General features: G+C 42.1%; 1 protein-coding gene across 8 annotated transcripts in view; it reads right to left on the bottom strand.

Annotated features, from left to right (window-relative positions):
* LOC125462173 (SPRY domain-containing SOCS box protein 3-like) overlaps positions 1-23,963 on the bottom strand; it is a 31,437-nt gene that overhangs the window by 2,066 nt on the left and 5,408 nt on the right. For 3 of the 8 annotated variants that reach the window (XM_048551817.2, XM_048551818.2, XM_048551819.2), the window contains 6 exons: positions 17,887-18,038; positions 6,930-7,075; positions 5,104-5,278; positions 4,034-4,221; positions 1,946-2,048; positions 1,126-1,251 (listed from right to left, as the gene is read on the bottom strand). In XM_048551817.2, coding sequence (XP_048407774.1) covers positions 1,126-1,251; positions 1,946-2,048; positions 4,034-4,221; positions 5,104-5,278; positions 6,930-7,075; positions 17,887-17,902 — 754 coding nt within the window. In that variant the 5' untranslated portion in view covers positions 17,903-18,038. Of the gene's footprint in view, positions 1-1,125; positions 1,252-1,945; positions 2,049-4,033; positions 4,222-5,103; positions 5,279-6,929; positions 7,076-17,551; positions 17,742-17,886; positions 18,039-23,963 lie in introns of all 8 variants that reach the window. The other 5 variants (XM_048551820.2, XM_048551821.2, XM_048551822.2 and 2 more) reach the window with 4 other exon arrangements.

Below are 23,963 nucleotides of genomic sequence, written 5' to 3'. Positions count from 1 at the left end.
CGCAGGTGCTCTGCAAAGCAGTCAGAGCCTCCGCTTGCTCTGACCATTGTGGCCTGCTCTATAAATCGGGATCAGCGGATGCAATAGACTACGTTAGCAGATGTGCAGGTGAACATCTATCAGATGTGGAAGGTATTTTTTTGGGGCCTGGGTTGGGGGTGCGGCGTGGGGGCAGGTGTAGCACTTCCTGCTGTTGCAGGGAAAGGTGCCAGGTGGTGGGGCTAGTGGGAAGTGTGGGGTGGACAAGGGAGTTGTTGAGACAGCAGTCCCTATGGAAGGCAGACAAGGGTGGGGAGGGAAATCTATCCTTCGTAGTGGGGTTGGATTGCAGGTGGCAGAAAGTGACACGTTGTGATGCGTGAGGACAAGGGGGAATTCTGTCTTTGTTTTTATCGTGGGGACAGGGAGTGAGGGGGTCAGTCGCCAAAGGTTTGGGTGGGTGGGGCTGAAAATCGCAGTCCTTGAAACACGAGGGTATCTGGGATGTCCGGGAGTGGAATGCCTCATCTTTGTGCAGATGTGGAGGAATTGGGAGTAGGGGGAAATCACATTCTTGCAGGAAGGTGGGTGAGAGGAAATGGTCTAGGTAGCTGTGGCAGTCCAGGGAGACTCCCTGGATGTCATGTCCATCTTGGGCCTCCTCCAGTGTCATAATGACACCACCTGGAAACTGGATGACAAGCAGCACTTCATATTCTGCCTTGGGAGCCGAAAACCCAATGGTCTCAATGTGGACTTTACTAGTTTCAAAATCACCCCACCCCCTTGTCCTGGCCCAACTTGTACATTTTCTCTCCCACCTATCCACTCCTCCCACCTCACTGACCAATCCCCACCACTGCCTACCTGCACTCACCTACCACCATCCTACCTGCCTTCCCCAGGCCAACACCCATCCCATTTACTTCAGAGCCCCCTTCGGCCGACCCCATTTCTGAAGAAACGTCCAGACTCGCAATGTTAGCTTTCCTGCTCCTCTGGTACTGCCTGGCCTGCTGTGTTCCTCCAGCTCAACACTATTATCTGACTCCAGCATCTGTAGTTCTTAATATCTCAACTTTACTTAAAATTTTTCTAGGAACACTAGGCAAGATGAAAATGCCCACTGATTAAACTAGCTCTTACCTATGCATTTTCTATTTTTGAAGAATGTCAGGGTACCATGCCAGGTATCCAAATGAACACCTATGATAGAGCCCTGCCCAAATCTTGTGGAGAAGTGAATCTTGGCACCTTTGTGATGTAGTACACCTATAAAACAAATCATGTATTTATAAAAACACTAAAACCTATACAAAAAGTCATCTGTCACATGCAAAATGTACAAATAAAAAGGTAGATTCCTACAAACATAAAACAAGTTCTAATGGAAAGTTTAAAAACTTGGTGACAATTTCAGCATTTTGTATGACTTGGTCTATAGAGTTCCAAGTTAGTCTGAGGATCCTCTTCATAAAGATGAACGTCAAAAAAATTGCACCAGTAGAAAATAGTATATGCAAAAATATTGTGCATAGTTAATCTTATATGCACAGTAATTCAGTCTGGATTACAAGAACCATTTCACTTCGTTCTTCCAATTTGTTCTTGGTTTTATGACCAACTTATATTTTGCTATTCCCGTCCATGGTCTTACTCATGTCATTTATATATCCAAAGCATGGTGAAACAGCACCTCAAAAAGATGTCAGCAGTTAGTGCTCTGCAATAAGAGATAACCAGTCCCATTCGCAGCTGATGTGCTTTCTTGGCTGGAGAGAGTGGACAGGTTCTAAAGATCGTGCCACTGCAGCCACAAATCACAGAATATACCTGGTCTACAAATGCCACGTAGATAAAAGAGTAAATTGAAAGAAAAGCAAGGGTTGGCAATGTTTAAATGAAAGATCAAAATTAAGGGAAAGAAAGAGAGTACTTATTTTTAACTATTTCACAGGAGCGGTACCTGTATAGGAGAGCCCCCAACTATTTTCATCTTTTCCCAGTAGACTGCAAAAGGTATGGCGAAATTTGTCCAGTTTGACATCAGTTGTTCCTATTCCTACCATCTAAAATAGTGCACAAAAATAAACAAATTATGAAGATGCAGATAAATATTGTAGTCACTCTTCTTGGCATTGCTATTATAAAAAAAAATTCTAAATATTGCTGCTCAGAACAGAATAGTTACTAATTTCTGGAAATAAGGTGTAGAGTTGGATGAACACGGCAAGCCAAGCAGCAGAAGTGCTGACATTTCGGGCCTAGAGGGCCTAAGCCCAAAACTTCAGCTCTCCTGCTCCTAGGCCTGCTGTGTTCAGCCAGCTCTGCACCTGGTTATCTCCGATTCTCCAGCATCAGCAATTCCTACTATCTTGGTCACTAATTTCTCTTTCAGGTTTCAGCAAAGTGATTAATAATACTCATTTAGTGTAATATTACCATGCTTGGACTTAATACTGCCCAAGACGATATTAGAGAAGCATAGCAAATTAGCACAATTAGGATCATTTTCCACAAGATTTTATTTTGGCTCAAAAGATCCTAAGTTAACCATTCAGTAACTAAACAAAGGCTTGCTTTCTGCAAACATGAAACAAGCAATGAACTAAAGAAGTTCACACTCTGATCACAATCTTGCACATTTGAACATTTATATGATTTACTTTATACCAAAATGGTTGTGATTGATCAAATCTTCATTGCTGAATAATTAAAGCTTTCTGAATGGAGCTCAAAGAATTCAGTCGCCATATCAGTTGATTCATTAAGCTACAAGTTTGCCTTTTCACATGCCAATGAATTTGCTGTGTAACAGATCCTAGGTTGCTTAAAAAGAAACAAGCAATAATTTCAAACAGCCATAAAGCATAAAAATCAATTACACCACTCTTATTTCATGTGAAGCATCATGCATTTCAGACAAACATGTGATCCAGTGAATACTGTAATAAATACTTAATCACCTCTAATGAAAGACAGTTTACACGACTCAGCACTGATTGCATGAATAAATTTAAAGAAATAAATAGCATCTTGTGATCCATTTATCCACTAGCACTTAAGCTCCTCCACATGGTACGGGGTGACAACTTCAATTGCAATTTGCTAATCTTCATTTAGTGAAACTAACATTATTCTGCTAAGTTAGTAAACTCACTAACCAGGTGGATAGTACACTTTAGTTTACTTGAATTCGTTTGCTGGCTTCTTTGTTTAGCCAAAACAAAAACAACTGCAGTGATAAACAATTTACAAACCAGCCACTAGATTGCATTTAGAATTCTCTACTTTCTCCTGTTGGCCCAGAATGAGAAAAGGACACATTAATACCATAAGTGGCCACTCAGTCAGAGTTAACTGATTGATACAGATAATAGAACACATAACATTACAGTGCAGTACAGGCCCTTCGGCCCTTGACGTTGCACTGACCTGTGAAACCAATCTGAAGCCCATCTAACCTACACTATTCCATTACATACGCTAAAACATTGTTCAAGATGACATGAGCCAAAAGACAGAAAGCTTTATCTTAAAAAAAGAGCGATCAAAGATGAGCATACGCTGTATGAAAACGGACACAAAACTGTTCACTAACTCCTCAAACTCACCTTTTCATCAAAATACCAAAAAATTGCAATTCTACAGTTTTGCAGTATCCCTCAAAATGAGGTCACTACCTTGCCTGGAAGGATCGTCTCCTTCCAAGCCCACAACCACTTTCATCTGGAATGACTTGGGCAGCAGATACACAGAAACATCACCATCTGCAAGTTCTCGAAGCCATTCACCATCCTGACTTGGAAACATGCCCCACTCCCTTCAGAATCACTAGGCTGAAATCCTGGAATTCCCTCCAAGTGTAGCACCATGGGTCTATCTACAGCATATAGACTGCAGCAGTTCAAGGTGGCAGCTCAGCACCACTTTGAAGGGCAACTAGAAATAAACAATAAATGCTAGTCCAGCCAATGTCCACATCCTGTGAAGAACCAACTTAAATTTCAATTCAAAAGATACAGACAAGCTATTAGATATTTACTGTACCTACCATATCTGTACCATATACAGGCGACGTCATTTTTATTTCCCAGAAGTGCTGGCCTTCACTCATTTCCTTGTCCCCTCGGATGGCTGCTGTTCCACAACTGTAATCCATGTGGAAATTTACTTCTCTGTTCTCGCAGCTCAGCAGTGTAGCTGAGGACTTGGTAGAATCATCCCACATCCACTCAAAATCTGCAGGGAATTTTTATTAGTTTTTCCAAACTCTCACCAGTCACGTTATAAAACACATTTTGAACACTTGTTTACAGGAACAATCGGAAAGTTAACGGAGACAAACCAATACAAAATTTAAAGATGTCACATTTCTCTCAGGTAGTTAAGGCAGTGGAGGAGGAATATGCTTCATTCTTAAATTAACACTCCAATTATCAGAATATTCTGTCATCATTTGTTTATCAAGTTGGGAAACCTACACTGCCTGCACCTTAACTATTAATCCTTCAAATTGATGTCACTGTCAATACTGTAGAGCCAGAGTACATAGGCTTTAACTACATCTCCTATTACAAACCAAGGAAATGAAGTGAAACAAAGTTGGCACAATGGGCTCAGCTACACCACTCGATCTACCAGAAAAATGGCAGCAATTTGATGGCTATAGTCTTTATGGTTTGGATTTCTGCTACAAAACTGTCACTAAAACAGAGGGATTAAATTTCAAATTGAGACCAATCATCCATTATTCCCTGTTCAGTCCATTTGATCAATTTTAAATTAAATGCAAGATTCGAAGAACTGCTCACAATGGTATCAGGAATTCAAGTGCCAACCATACCGAGGACAGCTATGCTAGCATAATGCAGCCTAATTTTCACTAAGTTGATCATTGAATCTCAAACTTGTATTTAGTACTGGGACACAGTCAGAAGTGGGTATTGCAAATTTAATTATTTGCAAGTGCATACCATGAGGAATTTTGAAAACTTCAGGTAATAAAACATTGCACCAGGATTAAACAATTCTGCGATCTTTTAATATTAGCCCTGCACACTTAACTGCTATCACAAAGTGTTATCAAATCCCTTAAACAAAGTAACATTTATTTATCCTTACATTCATCCTCCTCGCCACAGTGACAGTCCTTCATGCGATGGAAACTACGCATACCACCACAATACCGGGCATCACTTTGACTCGCACAGTCACAGTACGACTCCCCTGTCACAGGTAGTGCTGTTGGGATGGATGGTGGCAAGTGGAATTCTGGTTCAGAATCGGAGTCACTGTGCTTTAAGAAATGAAATAACATGTGACAAAGTTGCCCATTTCTGGGATTAAAAATTTATTCTTTCATGTTGTAGAGGCTACTTTGTTTGCAGCATGAACTTAATTGGGAAAGGATGTGACTTTAGAACAAGGGACCGTGGAAGATGTGGTAGTTTTAAAACACAGGAAGGGCTCACTTGACAAGGTTGTCTTCAATCGTGGGTGCACACTAGCAGTTTTGCCCAGCAACAGACTGGATTTGTTTTTCAAACCAGGATTAGCTGTGTTCTGGAATACTCAGCATGCCCAACAAATTCTTAATGGGGTTCCTAGGACAGTGGCTATGGCTATATTTGTCCAATACAGCCAAAAATCACCCAGTCTTTTGAAGGAGAGAGCAACTCCTTATTTATCAGTGCAGATGAAAATTCAGAGCAGATAGCTGCTTTCTGCAAATTCCTTAAAATTAAAAAAGGGAACAGGGTGAAATACCTTCACTTATAAGTGAACACTTATTGCACAAATCCTCAACTGGAAGGTTAGAATCTATGTTCACAACTTCATCCTCCGCCAAAAAGATTCCATAAAGGAACTGCGGTTAACTATTTAAACGGATTCTGTAATGCAGACTGGTGCCAGAATAGTGCTGTATTTTGTTTCTTTACCAACTATAAAGGGGTGTGTCTGGTCTCATGTGCATGGGAATTTAAAAGAAAGAAGGTTAAAGTCAAAGTTAACCACATTTATTTTTGTTTTGAACTAAATCTGTTTGCAATAACTAGCTGTTTTCCTGTTAAATACAAAAATCTGGTGAGTGTTCTTTGAAACCAGGTTTCAACAGTCAGGTAAACTGGGATCTTGAGATAGTTTGACTGAATCTTTACTCATTTGTGACAAATCCAGGAATAAGTGGCTTGCCTTCCAATACATTATGCCAAGTGAGTCATGACAACAGGATATTTACTTGTTGATCCAGTATTTACGGCCCACTCCAATTAACTGGTGGTGAGCTGCCTTCTTGAACTCTAGTCTATGTGGCATAGGTACACCAGCTTTGATACTGTATAGATAGATCTTCCTATAACTTTTTAAAAACAGTAGCAAGATTGAGGATTAGATAAACAATAAAATTTGTCTTTATACATTTAAAACTACGTTATAAATTAAAACTAGCCCCCACAAATGCCTTTTTAAAACAAAAAAAAAATTGGTGCTAACAAGAAAATAGAGCCAAGGTCAGCAAAAACGACTTTTCCAAAAAAGACTTTTGAAAACTGATACAAGACTGCAGTTATTATTTAGTTACAAAAACTAACTACATTAACTCAAGTACTGCGACAGAAGGAGCAAAGATTTGCACTTTATTGCAGGAATAATTGGCTAGATCTTGTGCATCAATAATAAAGAAATTGAATGCAGGCTCTCCCAACTTGGACAGTAATAGAACTTGGGTAAGTTGATTAGAGTCGACACCGGCAGGGGGAAAGGCATAAACAAGAATTGTGCTCAATTTCACCAGGTAACATCGTTGACACACACACACACACCCCCCCCTTCATCTAAGAGGGATCTCACATTTGGAAGGAAATTGACTATATGATTTTACTCATCTGCAGACTACTCAGTCTGTAACAGAGGTTAGCAGCAATGCAATATTTTGTATTATTACCTACCTGACCATCCGAGTCATAGCCAGGGCCAGGACCAACTGATCCATCAGGCATCACTACAGCTGCAGCATCAGTATCTCGAATACCACTGTACACATACCGCCAGGCACGATTATTTCTGGTACGACGAGACATGGTGCCCATAAAACCTGCAGAGGAATATTTGAACAAAAAAAAAGTGAGCAAATACAGGACAGCTCTAAAAAACAAACTGACTTAAGAACATTAGCCAATACTTAAAAATCTCTCCCCAATTAAATTTTTTGACAGTATAGTCAATCTGCAGTCTTTAGGAGATAATTAAAACCTAAAGTTGTTAATTTGCACAATATGTTTAAAACAGGTGCCACAAAACCCAGCTGCTGTAAAAACAGCAGAGGTGTACTATGAGCTTATCAGAGGATTAGATAGGGTGGACAGTGAGAGTCTTTTTTTTGAGGATGATGATGTCAGGTTATACAAGGGAGCATAGCTACAAATTGAGGGGTGATAGATTTAAGACGTGTCAGAGGCAGGTTCTCTACTCAGAGTGGTAAGGGAGTGGCAATGTAGTTAACTCAGCCACATTAGGGGCATTTAAACAGTCCTTGGATAAGCATATGGATGATGATGGGATAGTGTAGGGGGATGGGTTTAGATTAGTTCACAGGTCGGCGCAACATCGAGGGCCGAAGGGCCTGTTCTGCACTGTATTGTTCTATGTTCTAAATTAGGTAGCTCTGGACAAGCCAGATTCCTGAATAAAACCTGGCTTGATTAATCATGTTTAAATTTTAGTTGGTTACCATGGCAGTTAAATCACTGAACATACTTCATGAGAATGCCAATTGTTGTTGAAAAGAACACTTTGCTACAGGAAACAAAAACTAAGTGTATGAGCAAGTCAATGAAAAAAACTTTCAAACAGCAGAAAGCAAAGAGGAAGAATTTTCAGTCTTTCAGCAGCACAATGAGAATTTAAAAACTGGCTCTTGACAAAAAGCTTTCTCCATAAAGTTTTAATGGAGAGATCAGAATCTCAAGTGATAACTACTTTATTTCCATCTCATATTAGCTGATTTTGTCTCAGATAATGAAGCTCACTGGTTACTTCCCTGGGCCTCTACTTTCAGGTCCGTTAACTAATTTTACTGCTGCTTCCATGGGTAACAATGACTTGCACCTTTTGAAATCGCTCCAGAGGCCAGTATCCCATCACAAAGTCACTCTTTATTTACATAGTATTTGACACTGAATCCAGCTGTCAGTGAGCAAAACCTCTGGCACTCCTGTTTATTCTGTCAGTTAGGGCTCCCAACCTGGTCCAATCAAGGAACTCAAAAGGTTCATCTAGTTGACATTTTTATAATCAATCATTATCCCTCCCGCTTCGAGTCCGGGGACATAGGTTGGTTCTTTTATCTTGTAACCTCTCGCCGGTGCTTTTGCATTGGGTCCAGTTCTTTCAATTCAGCCTCTGATACAAGTGGCACGCCCCATCTCTTGTGTGCAGAGCACTTGGGAAGAAATTCATCCTCTTCAGGCAGTAAGGCATTGAGGGTGCAACATCTGCTGGGTCCACATCAGACTCAAGTTTCTTTGATGCTACATACTGGGGTTGGGGGGAGGGGGGGGTTGTGGAATGGGAAAGAAGAATCTACAGGTTCCAACAGCCTTTCTGGCTGTTCAGAGGGACCGACGTTTTGCTCCTGCCCCGTTTGCAGGACTGCAGCTTCGATACGATCCACGTGTTTGTTCAGAACCACCTCACTTACCTGAACTTTAAGTCATAGGACCTGACCTGGCATCAACTATGCTTCTTAACACTGCAAGACCATGCCCACACCAAACTTCGTTTTAGTTTTGTCAGGACTGGAGCTGTTTGCCCACAGTTGATATTGTCAGCGGTGACCAGAAGTGCCCAGAAAGTTTAAAACCAGAACTGGCTCTTCCAGTAACAGCACCACCACTGGAGTCAGCTCAGGGTATCCAAATTTGTTACATGGTCTCCCAGTGTTCAAACTTGCAACTATACACACTTAGAACGACAACCTGATGCTGAATTTGACTTGAAGCTATAGGCAGCACAGTCTTGACTTGAGTAGTTCTAACTGGGACTGGTGGTCTGTTACTACTACAAATTTACATCTTTAAGTGGAACTTCCTCACACAAAAGAGAAGGAAAGTTTGGTGGTCATCTATGTGGGCGTATTTGCGCTCTGCATTAGCCGAAGTCCGGGGTAACAGAGTATTGAGGGTTCCTCTCCATGGGGATACTTAGTGAGCTGACACTACCCTGATAGTGCATGGGGAGGTATCACATGTCAACAGCGGACCCCTCTTTGAATCAGTGTGACAACCCCTGAGGCAATGATTGCTGCTTCTTCACTTTCCAAAAGGCTCTCTCTTGGCTACACGACCATTTCCAAGCCAGACCCTTTTCCAGCAGATGTATGAGTGCCAGGATGGAGGCCAGGTTATGCGCGAACTTTCTGTAATAATTCACCAGCCCAAAAGGAAAGACCTAAACTACAGTAGAGATTTGGGAGCTAGGGCACTTTTAATCACCCTCATTATCTTTCAACGACTGTAACTGGGTCTTGTTGACTCTGTAGCCCAAGTAGGTCACTTGAGGTGCCTGGAACATACATCTGAGATAATGGGAACTGCAGATGCTGGAGAATCCAAGACAACAAAATGTGAGGCTGGATGAACACAGCAGGCCAAGCAGCATCTCAGGAGCACAAAAGCTGACGTTTCTGGCCTAGACCCTTCATCAGAGAGGGGGATGGGGGTTCTGGAATATATAGGGAGAGAGGGGGAGGCGGAGGCGGACCGAAGATGGAGAGAAAAGAAGATAGGTGGAGAGAGTATTAGGTGGGGATAGGTCAGTCCAGGGAAGACGGACAGGTCAAGGAGGTGGGATGAGGTTAGTAGGTATATGGGGGTGCGGCTTGGGGTGGGAGGAAGGGATGGGTGAGGGGAAGAACAGGTTAGGGAGGCGGAGACAGGTAGGACCCCTAACCTGTTCTTTCTCTCACCCATCCCTTCCTCCCACCCCTAGCCACACCCCCATCTACCTACTAACCTCATCCCACCTCCTTGACCTGTCCGTCTTCCCTGGACTGACCTATCCCCTCCCTACCTATATTCTCTTCACCTTCGGTCCACCTCCCCCTCTCTCCCTATATGTTCCAGAACCCTCACCCCATCCCCCTCTCTGATGAAGGGTCTAGGCCCGAAACGTCAGCTTTTGTGTTCCTGAGATGCTGCTTGGCCTGCTGTGTTCATCCAGCCTCACATTTTGTTGTCTTGGAACATACATCTGTCCCTTTTAAGAAATAGCCCCCATCTTGGAGAAATATCTAAGAATTATATCCAAATTCTCTTTTGGTCTTCCCTGTTATTACCATGTCATCCAAATAAATGGGACCTGGGGCAGACCTCGTACAGCTTTCCTCTGTTACCTGCTGAAAAATTGCACAGGCTAGTGATAGCTCAAAAGGGCAGCCTCGTACTGGTACAAACCCTTATAGTATCATCAACTGTAGTATGTGTCTGGGAATCCTCATTAGTTGCAGGTATGCATGGCCCATACCCAGTTTCGTGATGGACATTTCCCCTTGGTTCCTTTGATAGTCCCTAGACCTTCCTTAAAAACTTCCAGGTATTTGCACAAGTGAAGTCCTAGTTTGTCTCAGCGCTATTCAATCAGAAAATGACTAAGTGAACATCTCTCAAACACTTCTGCCCCAGATTTGGGCCCCATGCTTTTCACCACAAATCAGTGGCAATTGAACCAGGTGCTTCTCATGTGAGCAGAACAAAAAAGTTGTACCCTTACTCTGTAAAGGCTCCCTGGTGTGGGTTTTTCATCTGATGTCTTCTGCAATTGTAAGGGTTGGAAGCCACAGCAAAATTTTGTTAAAGACTGGTTCTGCAATCACCAGAGCTGTGCTGGTAGCCACCTCCATTAGAACCAGGTGACTGTCCACCCACACATGTTTGATTGGTTCTGATTTGGATGTCCCTGAGCAATTTAATTGTTCCAAACCAGATGCAGGTAGACTTTCCAGATATCAACCTGTTAAGGTCTTACTCCATTTAGGTCTAGTGGGGTTGAATACCAGCAGCAACAAGGGTATGCTAGCCCTAATCCTGAAGAAATTTTTAACTATTCAGCTAAGACTTAGATGGGTTTTGGGGTTTTGCTGCACACTGGCCTAGAGCTGCTCTCATCAGGGTATGTCCTCAGGTGAGGACACGCCATTGCCTTCAGAATGGTGTGTCCCAAACCCAGTCAGACTGGCAATGATGTCCACATCCATCAGAATGCCCTGCAGCTCAGTATGCAATTTGCTGCATTTTCTAATGTTAAAGCCAGTAACAGTACTCATTTGGGCTCTGGCTAGTTGTTTTCGCACGGTTAATCATTAATCTCACAGCCTGTGTCTCATTAAAGGGTGAAACCAAAGTCACATGCCTCTTCACATTATCTTAACCTAGTCAAAAACCAACAGATTTCCCCTGGTTCTTGAATAGCTGAGTAAAACCAGTAGTGTCTCAGTCTTTGAGGTGGCCAGGGTGGGGGGTGGTGGGGTCATACTATTCCTTAACTAAATCTGTTAACTCTTAGAAGACTTGAGTCTAGTGCCTCAGGGAAAGTCAGGCTCCTAATAACAAATAGCTGTGGGTCTACAAACACTGAATTACCTGATGTTTTTCATCTGCCCTGTCAACTGCCCAGAAAAAAATAATGCATTCTTTCTGCATACTTGGCTCAATCCTTGACTGCAGGATCAAATGAGTCAAGCTTCCCAAATAATAGCATGATACCAGAAATGCTTACACAAACTCGGATGAGTTGTAATTGAATTTGCCATTGCCACAAATTCCAGAGGCTTGTATGCCATCACGTCATCCTTTATTTAGGCACAAAAAGTCCTTGATGATGATCCAGCTATCTGAACAGAGAGTCTCTGACAGTAGCAGCCAGGGCTCCCTGACTGGACCAGTTTAATAGCAAAGAAGTTGTTTGTGTGGGCATCAGAGTGTAATAAGCCGGGGACTGAGGGGAAAAACAAACAGGAGATATTAATGTCAAAAGGATTGACTGGAATGCAAGGAACTTGAAAGTTGAAGTGGTTGAGAGGGATAGCTCAAAAGTTTAAAAAAAGGAACCTACAGCATGGAGCGGATTTCAAACTTTCAGGTGAAAATTGTTCAATAATCCACAGCTGGATAGCATACCACCCTCCAATCTGCATGAAAGAATGAGAAAGCGGTCAATGCAGTCGTGGTGCAATTTTGTTCAGCTGAGGTGGGCAGGGTTTTTTTTTTAAAAAAAATGAGAGTTCCTTCAAAAAGGGTAATGCCATAAATCAGACATTAGGTAGGATGGCACATCAACAGCTCATGAATTAACCAAAAATGTAGCAAATCTCGGCCACACCAATGATACTGATAATTTAATCTTTGCAGTCACACATTTGCTTGTGATCATTTCCACTCAAATCTCCCTTAGCAAACACCACTTCCCAAGCATATTTTAAAAATGTCTATAAACATAGAAATAGATGACAGGAGGCGGCCACGTGGCCCTTTGACCCTGCTGTGCCACTCTTCACGATCACAGCTGATTGTCCAACTCAATAGCCTAATGTTGCTTTCTACCCATAACCTTTGATACCATTTGCCCCAAGTGCTGTATCTAGTCGCCTCTTGAAGACGGTTAATGTTTTGGGATCAACTTCTTCCTATGGGAATAAATTCTACAGGCTCACTACTCTTTAGGTGAAGAAATGCCTCATCTTTCCTCAATAGTCTACCCTGAATCCTCAGACTGACCACTGGTTCTGGACGCACCCACCATCAGGAACATCCACCCTGTCTAGAAATTTTAGGTCTCTATGGAGATATCACCACCACCTGCTCCCCCCAAATCATCTGAGCTCTAGGAAAAAAAAATCCCAACCTGGTCAGTCAACCTCTCCCCATACACAAGACTTGCCATCCCTGGAATCAGGCTGGTAAATCTTTGCTGCACACCCTCCAGCAAGAGCAGCCTTCCTCAGGAAGAGGCCAAAATTGCACACAATATTCTAGGTGTTATCTCACCAAGGCCCCATACAAGCGTAACAACACATCCCTGCTCCTGTACTCAACCCCTCACCTGCACGCTTACTTTCAGCGACTGGTGCAGAAGGACACCCAGGTCCTTTTGCACACTCCCTCTCTCCCTATTTACAGCTATTCAGGAAGTTTATCTGCCTTGTTTTTGCTTCTGCAGTGAATAACCTCTTCTATCCAAATTATACCGCATCTGTCATTGATTTGCCCACTCACCCAACCTTGCGAGATCATGAAGGAGTACAACCCCTCAAAGCTAGAAGACAAATAGCTTGGTAGTATTATCGATGGATTGTTAATCCAGAGATAACATTCTGGGAACGTGGGTTTGTACCCCACAATAGCAGATGGTGGAGAATGATTTAAGTAAAAATCTGAAATTAAACTAAAACAAACAAACAAACAAACAAACAGTCTAAAGGCAACGTAAATCCACTATCATTAGGAAAAGCCCCACCTGGTTCATTCATGTCCTTTAGGGAAGGAAACCACGATCCTTACTTGGCTTTCTTGTGACTCCAGACCCACACAGTAGTATGCCTGACTCTTAACTGCCATCTGGGATGGGCAAATGCCAGCCTAGCCAGCGATGCCCTCATTACATTAATGGATAAAAATTCTTCAAATGAACTCATTCAAGAACAGCATTGAATACAATTGGGCAGGGTGGAGAAAATGGAGGAAGGACAAGCCTCTCTCGTTATAAACACCAATGTTATATTGCAACATGGCTTCTGCAAAATTAAGTCTACATAAGTAGGACATTTGAAGTTTAAAAAAGTGTCACAGTCTGTGATAAAGCCTCATTTGTTTAGTATAACTGCCTGGAAATCAGAAGCTAAAACAACAGAAGTTTCTGGAGAAATTCAGGTCTGGCATCATACATGGAAAGAAAGCAGAGTTAGGTGATGAGCCCAGTGACACTTCTTCAGAACTCAACTTATACTGTTTCTGTCTCTCCACACACAGGAGATGTATCCACCCTGCATTAAACAGTGAGTGATTAGAACAGATCACAGAACCCCTGCAGCGTGGAAGCTATTTGGCCCACTGAGTTCACACCAACTCTCCCAAGAGCATCCCCTCCAGATGCACCCCCTTACCATATTCCTGTAACCCTGCATTTCTTGTGGCTAATCCATCTTTGGACCGTTGGAAGAAATCACAGCACACAGAGGAAGCACACACAGACAAGGGGTGAGTGTGCAAACTCTGCCCAGTCACCTGAAGGTGAAATCAAACCCAGGTCCCTGGCACTGAGGCAGCAGTGCTAAACTGAGTTACCATGCTTTGCTTTTGTCAAAGTTCAAAGGTAGAGAGAGGGTTAGGAGAAACAAAGCCCAAAAACAACTGCAGCCTCCAGTGGAGGAGAATAAACGAGCGAGAGAGTGCATGAGCAAGAGAGTCAAGACCTAAACGTTCCCACTAATTTTCTCCAGGTGACTGTAGATCAATGCAGGTGGAGACAGAGGGCTGGTTATCTGCTGCAGGAAGACTTGTACTTAATGAGTGGGTACCCCATTCTTGTGGGAAGATAGCAGCTCTTAAACTTTTAAATAACTGGATCATTCCAAGAGTCCACTGGGGACCCATGTAGAGTCTCCCAGTTCTCAGCCTGTACATGTATGAAGGACATAGGTAATGGGCTGGTGGGACTGAAGGGTTACAGTCCAATGAAATGTTGTATGACTATGACTTCACCACCATGACAGCACAACAAAAACTAAACACTGGTTTCTGTTACAGTGAACGCCATTTTGAGAGATATCTAATGCATTAACAGGAACAGGTCCCATTTGATTCATGTGTAACTCATCTGGTCATTACTAACAACAGAGGTCTGTACCAGGTGTCTGGGACAGTACCAAGATGGCTATATATTCAGATAAGTTTGTACAGCACTCCAAGGACAGCATTTCACAAATAGACATTGGGAGACTAGGGCCACCAGCCCTAAATACAATAGGCGATTCCTTTAAAAGAAAAGGATGATCGAGGGAGAACGTAAATAAAATGCAGCCCACTTTCACTGGGAGTCATTATGGAACAGATAATAGGCCTACTCAAGCTGAGTTTTGATTGCTGTGATGGGGTCTTCAGTACACTCCAGATGAAGTGCTGCATTCTGCACAACTGGAGCAAGGAGGGATATTATTTATACCCAGAAACTGGAAGAGCAACAAGACTTCAGAGGAAGATGAAATGGACTGACTGGGAACACCGCAATTAAAAACAATACATAGTCTGGCACTAGCCAGAGAACCTCACTCACACCAAACATCCAAGAAATGTCAACTGGGTAGAGACACGAGGTTTAGGAAAAGTTGTTGCAAAGGTGAATAGCTGTTTAGAAGGAAAAGCAAATCCAGTTCCTTACTTTCCTGTTATGTAATAAATGTTACTGCTAACAACTATCTGATATTTTTAAAAACAGTATATTCATTTGTGAATTAGAACATGATGTCTTAATAGATTTTAGGGAACAAGTAGCAGTCCAAAGGTTACAAACATTGGCCAATCTTGTGGTGAGTTCTGATGTATGGTAGCGTGAGGACTGTGTCGGGGCATGTAGAATCTTTGATGCGTTCTTGTAGGTATCTCCTCGGCAGCTCCAGTATCATTATCAGTTTGAGACCCTTAGTAATGCTCAAGTATATTACATTCCAACACTAAAGTCAAACAGCTGTCCTTAGCAAATTGTTCTAGAGGGAAAATATTCCATGATATAGAATCTGAACATTGGACAGCACCCATCCTTGAATAAGCATGCACGCACTTGTAAGACACTTGGGTAGGATAAGCCTTTGCAGAGAAGCACACACCGTAACGATCATGTATGACTATGCACAAAATAATGGCCAAACTTTAGAACACAATTAGAGGCGAGGGCCTATTACAGACAATGAGGAAACTGCAGGAGCCAAAAAGGGTGTGTCTTGGCTGCAGTTATGAACTTAGGTGTCGATGAATGCCTAAAATCTGCTTTATCTGGTTTGCTTTTCAGGTGAAAAAAGCCTCAATATAACTGCTTTCCTCCTTAGGAGGCAAGAAAGGTTGCTCAACTGTGACATGATACCGTGCAGGGTGTAGAGCTGGATGAACACAGCAGGCCAAGCAGCAACTTAGGAGCACCCCACAGCCCTCTCGCCATTTCTGATGAAGGGTCTAGGTCCAAAACACCAGCTTTTCTGCTTGGCCTGCTGTGTTCATCCAGCTCTACACCTGGTTATCTCAGATTCTCCAGCATCCACAGTTCCTATTATCACATGATATCATGCAGTCAGGTCCAAAGTTAAAATGGCATCCGATATGATCTAAAGTCCATTTATATCTTCAGATGGAGGTGTTATGTGCATGTTCAGATTTTTTTTTTGAATCCTTGCCCTCCCACAACATCCATGCGCTATCCTAGAGTATTGAGCTGCGGCGTAAAGAGGATTGTTGGCTTGGCATGTTTTGCAGACAGCCTTAGACATCTGCAATTAGAGGGCCCACACATGCTATGACAGTGTGCGCCCTGGCCAGATGCAAGCTCACTTTTCTCAGTTGCAATTTTGAAAGTTGAGGGGAATCACTGACTGAGTGGAGCTAAAAGACCTGGCACCTTTATTTTATATAACAAGTCCTGACAGGAGGTCTCTAGGGAGACCGTGTGGGGGACGATTCCTCTTTTATGGGTGTCTGTTAGGACCACTGAGGAAGTGATACTTGGAATCCACTCTTCGTTCCACATCCCACTTACCACGCCAACGTGAAGCACTACCATTTAAAGTGATGAAATCCAGGTCAGCATGCAAACCTGGCAGTGGTGCATTTTGCTGGATCTAGTTTTCCAGGGTAGCAACAAATCTGTGTTGAGACATCCAGACACACGCCTTCTGGAGCTAGTATGGCATGGTATCAGCACTCATACTTGTGAGGAACCTACCTGCTGCTTCAAGCAGATGTACAACCACAAGTCGTAACTGGTCTGAGATGTTAATGGGATAACATCCCACTAATTTTTATGCTCCTTATCTTCTTACACAGGGGTATGCTGAAGTGGTCTTGAACTTCCTGCCCAAATAGGATGGGGTGGGGAACATTTGTAAAGGTGTGAGACTTCTGTAACTCTGTAAAGGGGGTGAAAGTTCTGTTTCTACTGAAGTGGCCAGGTCAGTGACCTTTGCTCAAGTCAGATACTTCGGCAGCTTGAAATCGCATTCTGTTGCGATCAGTCACTTTGTGACTGATCAATGCTGTATCCTGTTCTCTTTGGTGTTCCAAATGTAGAAATTGTGGGGAGGAGAGAAGAAACACACAGAACTCAGCACCCTGTGCCAGGTTGAGTACAGCGATCCTCCACAGCTTGTACTTGCTTAATAATAAAGGACTGTGTTTTTGTAGCCAGGCCAGTGACTTGCTATTGTATTCAATCCATGAGGGTTTCCAAAAAAAAGACAAACCTAACAGGTCACGTGCTCACAGTCCAGTAGTTTTAAGTGCCAACCAGAGATGATCTGCAGTAATGTGTTCACCTGAACGTGTTCTGAAATCCAGTCTAGAAAGAGAACCCACTGGAGGTGACAGTCAAAGGTGAAGGGTGCAGGATCCCTCCTGAAGCAAGAATGGCTCTTCCTTAGACGGTGGTGGGGTTTTGGGATGGAAGGGGTGGAAACAGATGTGGGAAGGCCTCTTCAGGTGGAGGCTGTGGGGTGCTGCTGGTGTCTACACAGGAAAAAAAAAGTAGACTTTTAAACACTTTTGCTGGGGTGGGCAGGAGGAGGGATAGTGATAAGGGATGGTACATGGCAAGCTTGACCACCTTAACACAACAGATGTGGCACTGAGACAGCAGCACAGCGAAGCTTACTTGTTCGATCAGACATGGAGGTCTCGGCATCTCCAAGGGGTCTTAGAGGTGTCTTGCTATTTTAAGTGATCTTCTCATTATGGGGTGAGCCCACGAATGTTGGTTGACTCACCACTGGTCATGGCTCCGTCAGCCTTCCATGGCAGCTTGTCCTGCAAGGAGACAAAAAGGAGTGATTCAGTGGATGATGAGTTGTTCCAACAGCCGGACTGTGCTGCAGGATCAGGAAAATGAAGTATCTAGAATAGGAAGCACACTGGATAGAAAAGGTAAGTTAAGTTATCTGGGGAGGATAAGATCCTTGCTGTAATAATGTTAACAAGCATTAGCCTTAGCAGAGAAAGGCAGTCTCATTTATCCCAGACATTACCATCAGTAAAGTCAGATTCTAGTCAGGAACCTTAACTGACATTTCACTTAGTGTCAAACAGCACAGAAACAGACCCTTCTGCCCAATTTATCCATGCCAACCAAGTTTCCCAAACCTAGTCCCATATCCCTCAACTTTTCTTATTCATGTACCTGTCCGAATGTCTTTTAAATGTAACTGTACTTGCATTTGCCACTTCCTTTAGCAGTTAATCTACATGCTAACCACTGAAAACACCGCCTTTTCAAAATTCTCCTCTCACTTTAAAAATATGCTCATTAGTTTTGATCTCCCCATTCTAAAGGAAAAGACCTTTGCTATTCACCTCATCTATGCTCATGATTCTGGCAAACATCCAAGGTCACCCCTCAACCTCATATGCTTAGTGAAAAATGCCTCAGCCTATCCTTTAGCTCAAATTCTACAGTCCTGTTAACATCCTTGAATTGGTTTTATCAACGTGATTGCTTGCTGAAAAATAAAGCAGCTTTGCATGCTTAACAAGAAAAGGCATGTTAATCCTAAACAGGAATCAAGGATAAAATCTAATATTCCAAACTACTTGTAACAATTTCAAAAGATTTTAAAGACACTAAGTTCCCATTAACCAAGTTACTCATTTTATACAATGGAGACAGAACACATCTTTTGTCTTGTCATACAAATACCACTCTTGGTACATTTCCCCAAAGCTACTCAATGGTTGTACCTAAATTCTAACATGTAGAATGTGGTTTCAGCCATTCCTGACTTAAAACGAACTATGAATAGTTCCAGGAATATGCCCAAGTTTATGATGGAAGCTATGTACTCAGCTTTGTAACTTCTTAGGGCTTTTAATCCCAGTACTTCTGGTCTGTAAATAATCTCTTTATTCCTAGATATTCTAATTCACTTTAACAAGCATGGTTCTACAGTCCTGTTCCAAGTCCTTCACAGAACTAGTACTACCAAGTTAAAAAAGATGAAGTGAGAAGAGAGTCTGCTGTCAGCATTTCCCCTAAAAGCTTAAATCCCAAAACGGTTAGATCTTTGATAACAAGGTGCGGAGCTGGACGAACCCAGCAGGCCAAACAGCATCTTAGGAGCACAAAAGCTGACGTTTCAGGCCTAGACCCTTCAGAGGCGCTGAAGGAGGGTCTAGGCCTGCAACGTCAGCTTTTGTGCTCCTAAGATGCTGTTTGGCCTGCTGGGTTCATCCAGCTCCACACCTTGTTATCTTGGATTCTCCAGCATTTGCAGTTCCCATTATCTCTGATCATGGTTAGATCTTTGGATCTTTTAAGCCCTATTATTTAGCATGCTGGGACAGAAGTCCTTTTGTGCACAAAGTGCATTCTATAGCCAGGCTTCAATCAGCATGCTTGTTTAAAGTCATTTCTAGGATGTAGGCAACATTTCCAAACCTTATTACCCTGGAAGGTGGTGAGCTGCCTTCTTGAACAGCTGGAATCCATATCTGTAGGTTGATCCAAAAATGACTGGCAGAATCACAGGATTTTGTCCCAATGCAGTCATACATTTTGACTTTAGGGTAGTGAATGACTTGGAGGGAAATAGCAGGCAGCAGAGTTCTCATATCGCTTCCCTTCCTCTATACAGGAACGGTCACGGGTTTGGAAGGTGCTAATGGTTTTTGGCGAATTCCTGCAGGTCTTCATGCTGCTGCTGCTGCAGCTATTGAGTGGAACTGGAGGGAATGGAGTTTGATGATGTGGTGCTAATCAAGCAGGCTGCTCTGACTAATGGTGTCAAGCTTCGAGCATCATTAGAACTACACCTCATCCAGGTAAGTGATGAATGCTCCTCACTTGCCTGGATGTGTGCCTTGTAGGCAGACAAGCTTTCAGGAATCATTTGAGGAGTTACTCATTGCAATATTCCTTGCTTCTGATCTGTTACTTTCCAATCTGATGGAACCATTCCAAAATGGAATGAGTTTTATAACACCAGTGCATCAGATCTCAACAATCTCATTACAATTTTGGATCTGGCAACTTGCAAGTGGGTAGTTAGTACCCCCACCCTGGGTGGCTAATTTCTCCAAGTATCTCAGTTCAATCTCCATATTCACAGAAATGCACTTCGCACATCTACAGTGAGGGCAGAAGCAAAATATTTCAGTATATTCACTACTTTAATATCTAGCAATTCCGCACTCTTAAATATCCCAACTATCTGCCACTGTTTCTCTACCGATGCATTTCCACTAATACCTTAGTTCACTTCAGGTAGTTAATGTTTCTCTTTGTATTCCCTCATGGGACATGGGTATCACTGGTTGGGCCAGCATTTGTTGCTGGTGCCTAGCTGCCCTTGTGGTGAGCTGCCTTTGAGAGTTACTACAGTCCACATGGTGTATGTCAAACCATAATGCCCTGAGGGAAGGAATTCTTGCTACACAGTGAGAAGACCGCAATCCATTTCCAACTCCAGATGGTGAGTAGCGTGAAGGAGCGTGAACTGTTGTTGCTGCATATCCAGGCCAATTATGGCCCTACCAATCCACATTTCACTGATAAAATTGCATCTCAAATCCACTTGTGGCCTAGTTCTGTTGAGTGCTGAAAGTAAGACTTCAGCATCTAGTCTATTTTGCAATATAGATATTACCAGACATTTCCTTTGTTATTTCTTGCAAAGTGTCATGCTAAGTAAAAGTCAAAGCTCTTAAGACAATCTTTCAATGGTGTTCAATTGCTTTTCAGTTGACAGCAAAGATTTCCATAAGCTTTCAAATGTGGGTTTCCACAAAATGATGAAATGCCTTGCTGCTAGGATGCATCTGCTCTTCAGGGCTGGAAGCTAGATTTTTCTGAACCTAACTCAAAACTAAAATTTCCCAATAGCTCCTGATCAATTTGTTTTCCTGTATGTCAAAATATCACAGTGTAAACACTTCAATTAATACCACAGGTATCCTGCCAAGACACATGCTTTCTTTGAAAGATTTTATTCACTTATCCAAAGATTAGCTGACCTTGTTTAAAACATTACCTTCAGGGCTGAAACCAAAATCCATCTGGATACCTTAAACACCTAAATCCTAAACTCAGTCTCAGTCTTTCTGTTTTTAAATTCTAATTCTCAGCATTGTGTTGTGACAGCATAAACAGGAGGCCCACAAGCCTGATACGACACCAATGCACTAATTACTTCCTATTCAAAATAGGACTTGAAATGTTGAAGCATTTCCAGTAGCTCAATTAGTTTCACAATGTACAGGAGGCTATTCGACCCACTGTCATACCAGTTCCCATGAAAGCATTTCCATGTTGAGTGTTTGGAACAGCTTTCTCTAGTGTTGAAAATGAAGTGTCAGTTATAGCCTTGAAATGACAACTCGATCTTGGCAATATTTGTGTTATTTGGAACAAAGCTGAATGGGGAAGAAGACACTGGATTAATCTTAAACTGACATCTGGTTCTTAAAGTCTTCGTCTAATGTTTTAGCAAACCTCAACTAGAATCCCACCTCTTAAAATACAGTCTAATATCTCAGTGCTTAGACTCTTTGCAGGCTCAGAAGGTAGAACATTCAGGTTGAGACCATGTTAATACCAAAAACATGATACGAGTATACCAGGCTGACTTGGATATTCCAAATCCAACCACACTGCTATTTATGCAGTGACATGCAGCCACTTGACATCCGGTTGCTCTAGAGTCCTGAATCTCTTGTGTAAATCACGAAATCATACCACAATTAGCAGGCCTACTAGTGAAACAAGGTCATAAAAGGCTTGTGACGGTAAACCCTTTTTTAAAGTGTAAGGACATTGGGAAAAAGATACTAGCTGTTTATGAGATACCACTAAATTTGGACTGTATGCAGAAAATAAGTCAGATTTTCATTTATAATCTATGACCAACAAAAATTTCATTTTCTAGAACATAATCTTTTGCCAGCTCAAAGAAAACAAAACCCGGTGAAGCAGGCACATAAGATGCACTGTATAGCAATAAGAATTTAATGAACATGTAGTTGAGGTTAAGGCAAGCCTGTTGTCGCTGACCAATGTTAGTGTTCTAGCAAGCAGCTAGATGCTGCAGCTCAGCCTTCTGTACTGTGGTCTTAGCAAAGTGTTTCACCATACAACAATTAGCCAGTTGGCCTGAGCTTGCATCAGTACCAAAAAGTACCCACATGACAAAACACATTTGATGGTCTGAGAATTAGTCACCAAAGTCATACTGTACAGAAAAAGAGCTAATATTTAAAGTGGTCCACATTCCTAGTTACTACACAGTCAACTATCAAAAGTGGAAATAAAGTAGGGACAATGCTTCAGTTACAGTGCACCATATTGATTCAATTATTTAAATGAAAAATGCAAATGCACATGCACTAAAATACAAAAAGGTTCCTGAGCTAATGTCTGGATTAGGCAGATTGTCCTTGCTCAAGGACAGGACAAGCTAGGCTAGCTCATCTCAAGTTTAAGGACATAGGATGTCTTGATTGAAGTATACAAATCAAAAGAAAGAGTCTTGATAGGTTGGATGTGGAAAATATTTACAAAGGTTAATTGTTCAAAAAGAGAGGCAGACATTTAAGAGATAAGAATGCATTTCTCAGGGAGGTGCAAGTGCCTTTGTAACAGTTCCTTTAAAAGGAAAATGGAGTCAATATTTTGATTTAAAAAGTCCAAAATAGATTGCTGATCAAGAACTCCAAGATATATCAGGTTAGCAGGGATAGGTGGAAGTGTGGAGTGGACATTAAAACCAGATCAGCCATTATCTTATTGGAGAGCAAAACAGGAAGAAAGGGCCAAATACTGCTCCTGAAATGAACGTCTGTGCATTAAAGTTTGTAAAACCCCTTTAAAACATAGCTACTCCAAATACCTCAAGTACCAAAGGCAATTTGAGATAGCCTGTTGGGAGAAAGTGAAAGTCAGAAAATTCTAGGCCAGCTTGTCTCAATTTAGTTTTAGCAAACCGTGCCTATAATAGCAAATGGGAATACTCATCAGTTGGGCCATTAGGATCAGACACCACAAGAAATCTATTCTAAGCAGAAAGTAGTGCCTAAATCATACCAATACAAAACAAAGGAAGCAAGTCATAAAATTCAGAGCATATTTCACATGACAAGATTTTTTGTTACAGAAACAAAATGAATATTTGGAGGGCAGATAACGCAGAGTGATGGTAAAGAGAATTGCAGTTATATAGTACCTCATGCCTGCCCGACATTCCCTACTAGCCCTACAACAAGTAAGCTGTTTTGTGATGTTAATTGAGAGATTAATAATAATCGACCAGAACACCAGTGGTAACTATCCTGTTTTTTTTAAGCCCCCAAGTAATTCTCTCAGATCTTTAACATACACTAGAGGGAGCAGACAGTGCCTTTGGTTTAAACAGCTGATCTTAAAAACACTGGCAAATGTAAGAAACTCAGTACTGCACTGGAGTGTCATACTTGACCTTCGTGTTCAAGTGCTGCATTTGGACTTGAACCCATGCAACTTAAGTGTTATCAACTGTGGAGGTGGAGGTGGAGAGAGCAAAGAAAAAAAGACTTTAAATTATGAGGAACATTTTAGGCATTTGCTGGTTACACATAAGGCAAGCACATTTAAGAACAAGAACCAGACTACTGAAAGTTGAAAGCAAACCATGTGCAGGGATACACAAACTAACTGGATGTGTAAATAACTTTGATACAAGGCCTGTCCAGAAAAGACAGTAGACACTA

Source organism: Stegostoma tigrinum, chromosome 23 (assembly GCF_030684315.1).
Source record: "Stegostoma tigrinum isolate sSteTig4 chromosome 23, sSteTig4.hap1, whole genome shotgun sequence".
NCBI classification, from domain to species: domain Eukaryota; kingdom Metazoa; phylum Chordata; class Chondrichthyes; order Orectolobiformes; family Stegostomatidae; genus Stegostoma; species Stegostoma tigrinum.
The sequence above is the reverse complement of the archived record's forward strand: the minus strand, read 5'-3'. Positions and strand labels throughout refer to the sequence as shown.